Source organism: Phoenix dactylifera, chromosome 2, assembly GCF_009389715.1.
Source record: "Phoenix dactylifera cultivar Barhee BC4 chromosome 2, palm_55x_up_171113_PBpolish2nd_filt_p, whole genome shotgun sequence".
Classification (NCBI taxonomy): Eukaryota; Viridiplantae; Streptophyta; class Magnoliopsida; order Arecales; family Arecaceae; genus Phoenix; species Phoenix dactylifera.
This window is the reverse complement of record NC_052393.1, coordinates 13,667,728-13,678,809: the sequence shown is the minus strand read 5'-3', so window position 1 is coordinate 13,678,809 and position 11,082 is coordinate 13,667,728. Positions and strand designations below refer to the sequence as shown.

Genomic DNA, 11,082 nt, shown 5'->3' with positions numbered 1-11,082 from the left:
GAACATGCATGATTCATTCTCTCTAATAATATACTCCATTCAAATTCAATTTTTGAATTCAAATTATCGCTCTAATTTTCTGATTATTTCTCTCCTACTTTCTCTCTATTCAAATTCAAATTCAAATTTTGAATTTTAATTGCTACTGTAATTTTTTCCTAATTTTTCTTCTATAATCACGCTTGCATATACTATATATATTCAATACAAACTCAAAAAAATCCCAATCAAGTGGGATTTTAGCCATCATATTGTATTTCTTTCATAGTATCAGAGCCCATCTTGGCATCATTGTCTTCCTTGTGCAAACCCAGCCCTTCTTCTTATATTGAAAATTCTCATCCCAACAGTGTCAACAATATTACATTCTTCACCTAAACTTGAATCCTCTCCAGCTACATCCCTTGTAATCTCCAATATCTCAAATCTAGTCCCAATCAAGCTTGATGGCAGCAACTATCTCCTTTAGAAGTCTCTCTTTGAACCAATTTTATAGGGATACAAGCTTATATCTTTCATTGCCGGCTCACTTTCACTACCTTCTCCAATGCATCCAACCTATGCTACATGGTATGAACGTGATCAAATGCTTCTTTCTTGGATCAATGCTACACTATCTAAATCAACACTTCCTTATATAGTTGGCGTTACCTTAGCTAAGCAAGCTTGGGATGCTCTCTCTTGTTGCTTTGCCTCTCTCGCTCCTTTTCATATCATGATTATGAAATGACAGCTTCATCACATTAAAAAGGAATCATCTTCTATGCAAGATTATCTCCAACAATTCAAAGTTCTTGCCGACCAGCTCGCTGCATATGGATCACCAGTATGTAGATCGCTAGTAAGTGATGATGATTTGTTCATTTGTATCCTGGATGGACTTCCACCATCTTATCGCTCATTCTTTTCTTCAATTTGGATTCATGCTCCCACCTGTCCTATTTCTCTTGAAAAACTTCATACTGTATTAATCTGTGAGGAAATTAGTTTCACGAAAGAAGCCTCCATGCAATCTACTACTGCATTTATTGCCTCAAGACCTACCAAAACATTCAATCCAGGTCATGGTTCTACTCACCGTGGAAATAATTGCCATCATAACAATGGCCAATGTCCCAATCATCCTTCACGTGATAGCATCCTCCCCTCTCTTAATGAACCTTCTCGTATCTTTTTTTCTCATGCTTGTTCTTCATTGTTGACTCGCCCAACCAGTCAAATCTGCAATAAGATTGGACATACTGCCATCGATTGCTATCATTGAATGAACTATGCATATCAAGATCACCATCCTTCAGAGAAACTTGCAGCTATGGTGACCGCTTCCTCACTCATTGACGAATACTTAGTATTTTGACTGTAGTGCTACTCACCATATCACCGCCGACCTCAACAAGCTATCTGTCTTATCAAAATATGGCGGTTATGATAGTGTCCAAGTTGGAAACGGACAAGATTTGTCTATCTCTCATCTTGGTTTACCTTCCATTACTAGTCATAAAACTAAATTTTACTTGTCTAATGTTCTTCATTGTCCTAAAGCCTCAACAAATCTCTTATGTGTAAACTATTTCTCTCATGATAATAATTGCTATTTCTTGTTTAATGAATCTGCTGTTGTTCGGGACAAAGATATGGAAGTGACATTGTATCGCAAGATAACTGAATATGGACTTTATCTTTTCCATTTCCTATCAAAAGATGCACATAATCAGTCACCAATGGTCCGTATGAGCTGTGGCATCTCCATTGATCTCTGGTGTCATCATCTTAGCCATCTATCTCATAATATCTAATCTTCTATTTTGTCTTCTCTTTTAATTTCAAATAAATCAAGACAAACTCTATGTTTATCTTGCTAATTAGAAAAAAGCAGAAAATTGTCATTTTTATTATTTTAGCTTCTTAGTGTCCTCTAGAAATAATATATTGTGATGTTTGGGGACCTTTCCCTGCTCTTTCATGCTCAAACTTTTCTTATTAGGTGTTATTTGTTGATGATTTTTCACGTTATTCATGGTTGTTTTCCATGTATTACAAATTTAATTTTTTTGATTTTTTGTCAATTCTAAAATTAAACTTTTTTGTTCCAATGGAGGTGGTGAATTCAAAAGCAAGGCTCTTAAGCATTTTTTGTTTTTACATAGCATAATGCACCAATATTCTTGCCCCCATACTCTGAAACAAAATAGTATTGTTGAAAGAAAATATCGTCATATTATTGAAATCAGACTTACACTTCTTGCTCATGCATTTATTTCTCCAAAATTTTGGTTGGAGGTATTTTCTACTACTGTATATTTAATAAATCGAATGCCTGTTGTTTCTCATCATAAAATTTTGCCATATAGGAAACTTTTTCAAAATCTTTGGACTATTCCCAGTTACGAGCTTTCGGTTATTTATGTTTTCCTTGGCTTCGACCATATCAGACAAATAAACTAGATTTTCAATCTGTTAAATATTATTTCTTATTATATAGCAATGTTCGCAAATAGTATAGATGCTTTAATTTAGTAAAAGTAAAAAATATATATATATCACGTCATGTCACTTTTGATGAACATATTTTTCCTTTTTCAACCATATCACCATCTTAATTAGCCTCTCACAATCTCACTTCTACTCTTGACTCTCTTTCTATGTGATTACCTCAGCTTCCTACTCTTGTCAACACTATTTAGACTACTAATAACTATACATTCTCAGATTACTATGCATATTTGGACCACTAATAACTATACATTCTCATATCACTTTGCAGGCACAGCATGTCAATTTCAGGATCCTTTCATGGGAACAATACCCAATTCAACCATTATACCACATAACAGCACAAATATCTCAATTGAACCAATTCCACCGCATCAACATAAAATCATCTCTCACCTTTTCTCCCCCGAATCTCCTCCTCCACCACCACCACCCCTAACAAACCCCCCTCCTATACCAACCAACCATCCAACCTACTACAACACACCCATCCCATGACAATCTTATGAGTTGTCGCTTGACAATACATTTCAATGCAAACCTAATTTCCTAAATACCTTATTTAATTGCACATTTTAATGCAAGGCTACTTGTTTGAACACCAGTCCAGATGTACTTTTGAGGAATATTAACAACTCTTCTAGCTAACCACAATATGATACTTATCTACAGAATACTTTAAACAAATCGTTTGTTAAACTACTACCAAGAATGTGTTTCACCAACTAGACATCCATCCCCAAGGATGGTCACAAGGCATGCATGCATCTATCAGGGGAATCAACTTGATAATAATCCACCATGCTCGAGGTGCCTGTAGTAACTCTTTACATATTCATTATCAAATGACTAAATAAGCAATACTTCACCAAAAGCAAAAAGATGCTTAGCAGCGACCCAATTTAATTCCAGTCTATGATTCAGAAACGAGCAATGATTAAGAGATCAAAAAGCCCAAGAAAGCTAAACCCCTTTAGAATTTAGAGGAATGCAAATGTCCTTTACCAAAATTCTGATACGGTTTTACACCTAGAGGGCAGAGGTTCGAGTCGTTGGTGCTTTAAGATACGTAGAATTGATAGAAAACACAGATGACCGGCTTGGAAACAATCACAAGTGTCCTCAACCAAAGACTTGGTCCAACACCCCAAATAAGAAGTTCCAAAATGACAAGACCATGTATATTTTGGGGTCTGGAATCCTCTGATCCAGATCACACTTGAGGCCCAAATAGCCATACTTTCCCTCACTTTATTTGCCTAAGTTTGAACTGTTCCTCGTGTCCCCTAGTGGACTCCCAGAACAAGCAGTGAGATTAGATTCAGGCATCCCCTCTTGAAGTCCAAAACTCCACAAAAGAACGCTCTCTTGGCGACCCCCCGGACCTCACGCCAAAACCCATCATGCGTGACTGGAGGAAAATTCCAAAGGCTGAACGCCGTACGTGTCTCCAAACCCAACCCCCACGAAACCACCACGGGGCCCCACGACCGACCTCCCTTAGCCCCTCTATATAAATCCAACCCCTTGACTTTTCCCCACTCCACCTCCAACTCCAACTCCTCTTCCATTTTTATCTCTGAACAACACCATGGCCTCCCTCCCGAAGAAACATCTTGCCGCCGCCATCTTTATCGCCGATGCCGCGTCGTGGTACTGCGCGCTGGCCATCGTCGCCCTCATCTTGCTGAGCTCCGTCCAAGAAATCCCGGTCGACGACACGATCGAGCCGGTGCGCGGTGGAAAGCTCGTCAGCCGGCCATGCGACGAGATATATGTCGTGGGAGAGGGAGAGACCCTCCACACCATCAGCGACAAGTGCGGCGACCCCTTCATCGTCGAGCAGAACCCGCACATCCACGACCCCGACGATGTCTTCCCCGGCCTCGTTATCAAGATCACCCCCTCCAAGCCTAGGTAGAGAGGGAAAGAGTACACTTTCTTCTGTAGACCTCGCATGGATTCTATCCTAGCTGTACGCTGTTTATTTATTTTTATTTGCTTCTTTAAAGCATCCAGGGGTGAATTATGAATCATTTGAGCATCACTTGTACATATGAAATACCAATTCATAACTCCTTTGTAAGAGTTGTCTTGTATCACCAAGAAAAAGAGCTTCAGGTGGCCTTGTTTTATCATTAGCTAGATGGAATTATATCTTAGATTAATAGTAGTAACACATGGCCGGAGATTGTATATGGATTCCAAACTCTGAGTTGAAGCCTTGCATCTGTTTGGATTGGATAAGTTGGTTGATGGAACTTTGGTGAGGGTTTTGGGTTGCAGTAGTACTGGAACAGGTTTAGCTTAAGTAAGGCCACGGCTTCCTGGAACCGATGCTTCGTCGTAAATTAACGAAGGCAAGTGTAAACGCGCAGCCGTTTGGGCCCGCTAAGGGGCCTAGGCAAGTGAACTGGTGTGGGAATTTTAATGTAGTTTGACCGTGTTCTTATCTTTCAGTGTATCTATCGACGTCGTGGGTTGTCAGAAAAAATACCTAACCTAATCGCCATTGTCACTAGAGAACCAAAAACGTACTTGCTTTGCGTGGGAGGCACAGGGTGATTTAATTGGATGAGCCGCTAAGAATACGCCGAGATGGAGTGAGTTAAAGATAAGTGTTATAGCTTTGTAAATGATGAATACAAAGGGAGGTTTTATTGATCTTGCTTAGGAGAGCAAACTTTATCTGATTTCATTTTGATGAATATAATGAGACTGTCATTAATTAATTATCTGGATTCCAGCTCAAATCCTATTCTAATTAATTAGCATATACACTGAGGAAGAGTGCCAACTAGTTTGCATATGAATTGAGGAAACAACAAATTAATGTAATATGGTTCTCTAATGTGGGTATCATGGAATTGTAGAATAAAACAGTTTTGGAAGTACTGATTCGAAAAATCAGGAGAAAGTCTAAATTTCTTCTGCCAAGTTTGAGATAAGCAGAAAATGAAATTGGAAAGTATATGTGGTATCGATAGGCTTGTGGAAGACATCTTCTCAAGTAATTAGATTGCATCAGTCGTGGGTAATAAACCAGCATCTCGCCTGAAAGAGATGATTTGATCAGTTCAGCTTATGGGCTAGGGTTAGGCATGGATGCAAATTGGTCTTCGGAATATGATGCAAATGAGTCAGGTATAAACTTTGGAACTAAATGCCACAAAACCAAGTGGCTCTCATGTTATGGAGCTATGGCCGTCCAGCTTGAAGTCCAGGCAACCGAGTCTTTTTCCACCATCAAAAGGGGGAAGGTGCAATGTTGCTGCTCTGAAAATGAGCTATTTCTTATTGACACCATGCCACATCCTTATCATTTGACTTTCTTCTATGAGTTAGTTGTGGAGGCGAGTAGATATACTCAAGAACATGACAATTTCCACTATCCAATAGGGAATATATAATAAGTTAATAGTATCTATTGCCGGAGTAAAAGATCTGGACATGCATAATTTGATAGTGATGAAGACATGGCCATTATCAAATAAGATTCCTTTTTGAGGTCAATTTGTACAAATGCTTGCTGAAACATGCACTCCAACAAACCCTTCCTATAGGTAAATGCAATAGTAATCCGGCGGCTTAAAATATCATCGTCAATGTAGTCCTTATTATGAAATTCAAACTTCCAGATTGGCTACTTCAAAGATTAGGTGGGTTGGGAACTAGTTGATTGAGCTCAGAGTATCCATGAATAGGAGACCATGGCGTAAGCTTGGCGCACAAAATGATGCTAATAGCATATGAATGATAGCCTGATGATGGCCGATTTTACTTTTTTTGACATATTATCTACCAAAAGTTGATGATGGTCTAAGTAAAATCTTCCACTTGTTCATTAGATCACACTAAGATGTTGCAATCTCATCTGCTTTTGAAAATTCTAACACAAAGATGATTCCAGGATAGGATGTATGATAAGATAGATAAGAGATAGAGCTGACGTTCACCTGTCAAAGTTCACATTGTTCGTCAGTAAAGAGGCTCTAAAGTCATCCATCCTTCAATGAGAAAAACTCAAGGTAAATACTGGAGACTTGGAATGATCTATTCACTTTTTGACGATCATTTTCTATATTTTAAAACAAAGTTTTCCAAGTTGACAAGTCTTCAATCCAAGAAGAACCCGGGCCCATCTCAACTTATAAGTCATGCCAAGCTAGCACTCAAGTCCAGATGCATTGACCCCACTGTTATGGGGGGGGGGGGGAGTATCAACTTTAATGCGTGAAAAGCACGGATCGTGGAAGAGAGCATAGGTGTGGAATTAATGGACTCCTACAGTTGCCTTGGAGAAGGAAATGGAACAAGAGAAAAGGGTGAAAACAAAGTCACTGAAGTAATAAATCCTTCTGAGTGCGACTCTGCAGAATAATTGGAGTCGAGACCTTTCAAAGATTTGATAATTGAAGTCAATAAAGGCGTCTTAGATTGATGTTAGATGTAGCTTGTGAGGTGTGTGTGACTCAAAGGAGAGGGTGATGATGGGGAACGCTTTGTTGTTATTCTCTTGGATGTCTCCCGAGGTAAAGAGGCGACTGGCTCGCGTCATCTCCATCGAAGCAAACGATAGTGAAATTTGGAGCATTTTGTGCAATTGGTTCAGTTGTTTGTAAATAGTTAGTAATGTAGGTATTCACATGTCCTGGTTTCTGACAACAAACTCTTACACACAAAGATTCAGCATAGAGAAATAACGGAGATTTTTACAAAATATATAGATGGATAGCAGAGAAAAAAAGTAACAAATGAAATATCAAATATATATATATAATTGTTGGGTTAGTTATATATCTTTTTGAGAAAAGTCGAGCTGGCTATATATGTACCCCGATCAGAAATACAGTGTGTTGAAATATATGATCTATAAAGATTTATTCAAGTCCTGGTTAATTCATGAATAATTCAGAAGTAATTTAATAATAACTTTATTTTTTTGCATAAATACTCTTCTAAAAATTTAAATTTGCATGAATATGCTTAAAATTTATATTTGTTTCTGTGCTATCATAAAATACTATTTTTGCACAAATACTCTTAATATAACGGTTCTTCTAACACTATTAATAAAAAAACTATATTTCTTTTAATTAAAAATAAATAAAATTTTGAAATGACTTTTTTGTCTCCCATCACGATTGCCTTCTTTTTGTAAATCTATCCATTGAAGATATTTTAGTCATTTTAATTTGAAACCATTAATTTTTTAATAGCATTAGATAGCATAGGTACATATGCAAAAATAAGGAATAAAAAAGGGTATAATAGCAAAACAAATGTTTTATGAGGGTGTACATACAAATATCAACCTGTTTGTTCGGCATGGATCATTCTTTTTTTATTTTTATACCATGATTGGCGGTTCTCCCACCATTGATCCAAGTGAAAAAGCAAAGAGTTGAGGCTTTATAGGCGACTTGATGCCGGGATTTTTCCTGGTATGTTGGCCCATCAATTGCAACTAGGACTGCCTCCGTGAATCACAAACTCTATGGGCTCGTTTGATTCCGGAAAGCATTTTTCCTCTTAAGAATATGATTTCTGGGAAACAAATTCCTAGGAAGAGGATGCCTAGGAAAGTACTTTTGGCATGTTTGGTTGACAATGGAAAAGTGATAAATTTTCAAAGTGCTTATGTTTGGTTGGCAATCCATTTTCCTAGGAAAGTTATGTATAATTCCTATTATGCCCTTAATAAAAATTAGGTTTTTAATGCCTTTTTAATGCTTCTTTAATGTTGAAGGGACTTTTTGAAAAAAAGTAAAAATAGAGTAATTCTCACCTCATGGGAAAGTAACTTTTCGATATTTCTCATGGGAAAGACTTTTTCATGAAATGTGGGAATCATATTTCGATGGGAATACAACTTTCTCTTCTCTCTCCTTTGAAAACTCTAACCAAACAAGAAACATCTCATTACTTTCCCGTTGATCACACTTTCCCCCCTTCTTTTTCCGCGAACCAAACGAGCCCTATGAGACTCCAGGTTTGATTCCTTCTATTTTTTTATCTTGGTTGCCCATATTAGAGTGGGTTCATCTGGATTTGGTTGCTTCACTGAAAAACTCGGTCTGGGCTGGGCGATAAGAAACGGATATCACACATTGAAGCCCATATTTATATTACAGGATAACTTTCACAGAGCCCAGTCTGTGTTGTTATTCATGGCCCACGATCCCAAAATTTCCGTTTTACTTTCTTTTACTTATTCTTTTCTTTATTCTTTTTCTTTTTCTTCTTCTTTTCTTCCTTCCTTTCTTTTTCTTCTCCCTTCTTTTTTTTTTATTTCTTCTTTCTTTTCATTTTTTTCTTTTTCTTCATCACTTTTTTCTTTCTTCTTCTTTTGTTTTCCTCTTTTTTCCTAAATATTTCAACACGACCAATCGATGTCTATGATCCCATTGACCATGCTCAAGAAATTTTGCATTCTTGAACTGATAACTGGCACTTCTAGATTAAGGTATGAATTCATTTTGTGCAACCACTCCAATAGTTTCTATCCATATTCATTACAATCCATCAAATTCTGAAGTTAGCTCCATTATTGAAGACTGCAACTAATCATGTGGTGGGTCAAAATTCCCTTAGCATGTCAAGATCATGGAGGTGTCACAAGTATCCACCTTTATGTGCTCTCTCTCTCTCTCTCTCCCTATCATTTCATCTGCCACGACAATCATGCTTCCCAACCAAGCCTCGAGTTCATTGTCGCATGTAGTTGGAATTGGCACTCAGGTTCCAATAGTTTTGCAACAGACAAGTTGGACACTTGTTCCTCGAGCTTGGCCACATGCTATCTTTGATTCTAGTCCAAAGAACTAAAGAGAGATTGGGAAATGCCTCCATGTAGCTCTTCCGCTCCCGCATGTGGCCGTGGTTGCACGCGGGACCTCCATTCACAGTGGACCTGACGAATAGCTAAATTATGAGCATTGTCATCCAGAGAATTGGAACCCTAGATATCTCTCTCACATGGTGGTATTGTCATCCAGAGAATTTGAACCCTAGATATCCCTCTCATATGGGGGACAAAAAAAAATGTCAATCCTCTTAGATATAGCTAGTTGACAACTGATGGAATATCAGCAATGGATTCAGGTCAGCAAAATTTGGTCAAGTTTCAAATGGAATAAGAATATCAAAAGCTAGTCTCATGTATGCAACTTAAGAGTTTTAGTTCAGTAGTCATATAACTAATAGGTGGAGTTTTATTGTAAAATGAATGAGATAAAAGTTGTTAAATTTATTCTAAAAAAGTTTGATAACTTTTTAGGGGAAATTAAGTTGAATCTCAGCATGCATCATAATACCCCCTGGTCTAGTTTCTATGAAACACAACCTGATGTGCTTGCTATGTGCAAGATCAGGTCAAAATCAGGCCAATAAAATAATTCATCTCTTTGACCAGCAAAAGTTCTTCTCTTTATTTGTGATCGAAAACAAAAAGCTACCAGACCCAGACCAATTACTGAATTGGTTCTCAAATTGGTCTGCATTTAATACTAAATTTAAGGGACAAGCTCTAGAAATATGACTAACAATTACTTAGACGATAGATGCTGGGTTCGTACTTTATAACAGGTTTGTTGATGCGTAATTCGCGCATGTCAATTGTTGAGTGGGCTTCGTACTTAAGTAACTTACCATGAGACAATATCTATATAAAATTCCTTTCGGGCTATTGGTATGAACGCAATTTGATGCTTAGTTCTTGAGCATGCTTCATTTACCTATAGTCCTTGAAGTATAATTGTATGCATTATACCTTGTTTGTATGCGATTATGATTGTTTTGCATGTACATATTGATGGGAGGCAAAATGGATCGTCCTACTCTGGCATGGAGTCATCCAATTCCGGTCGAGCAGACTTCAGAGCTGAGCGGCCCTAAGAGGGTCCCTCGACCGAAGGCCGAGCCGACCTCGGCCAAAGCTAAGTTGACCTCGGACCTCGCTGAAGACCGAGCCGACCTCAGCCCTGCCAACCTTGATCTCGTCGAAGATCCTGCGGATCCCATGCCCAGGCCGCCGAGCGGCCAGATCGTGCCAGAGGCTCCTTCGGCAGATCTTCTTGGATCGCGATGATAAAAGTCGGTCATTATGACAGCCGCCTCGGGGGGCAGGGCATTGATGACTGGCCCCTCGCATACCACCAGGTAATGTCTCGGAGTGAGTGCGCACATGACGCATTTAAAAACTTCCTCAACCACCTTCGTTTGGAATGATGTGACGGACCCTCAGAACAGATCCAGAAAGATATCTTCCGAATTCTTCACTCGCAGGATTGATCTCTGTGCTCCACGCCGCCTCCAATTGATGGCTAGCTGATCACGAATCAACTCGAAATTTCAAGTAATGGCCGAGAGCCTCCTCCTATAAAAAGAAGATAGGAAAAGGCCTTCGGTGAACCATTATGAGCTATTTTAAGCTACAAGAGGCCATCTAAGCCATTCAAAAATCTCTTAAAAAGTCCGGCTAACTTAGCCATCAGAGAACCTTCATCGAAATCCCCAGCCAAGGCTTTGTACAAGTACTCCGGAGCACAGGAGGTGACCTTCTTTCTCCGTCCCGGCCGATGTCTCATC

The 11,082-nt window shown here is 38.6% G+C and overlaps 1 protein-coding gene across 1 annotated transcript; it reads left to right on the top strand.

The window, feature by feature from the left end:
- The first annotated feature begins 4,039 nt into the window (after positions 1-4,039).
- Positions 4,040-4,670, top strand: LOC103716850. Its single transcript, XM_008805028.4, has one exon. The coding sequence runs from the start codon at positions 4,085-4,087 to the stop codon at positions 4,412-4,414; it is 330 nt and encodes a 109-aa protein (XP_008803250.2). The 5' UTR covers positions 4,040-4,084; the 3' UTR covers positions 4,415-4,670.
- Positions 4,671-11,082: the final 6,412 nt, after the last annotated feature.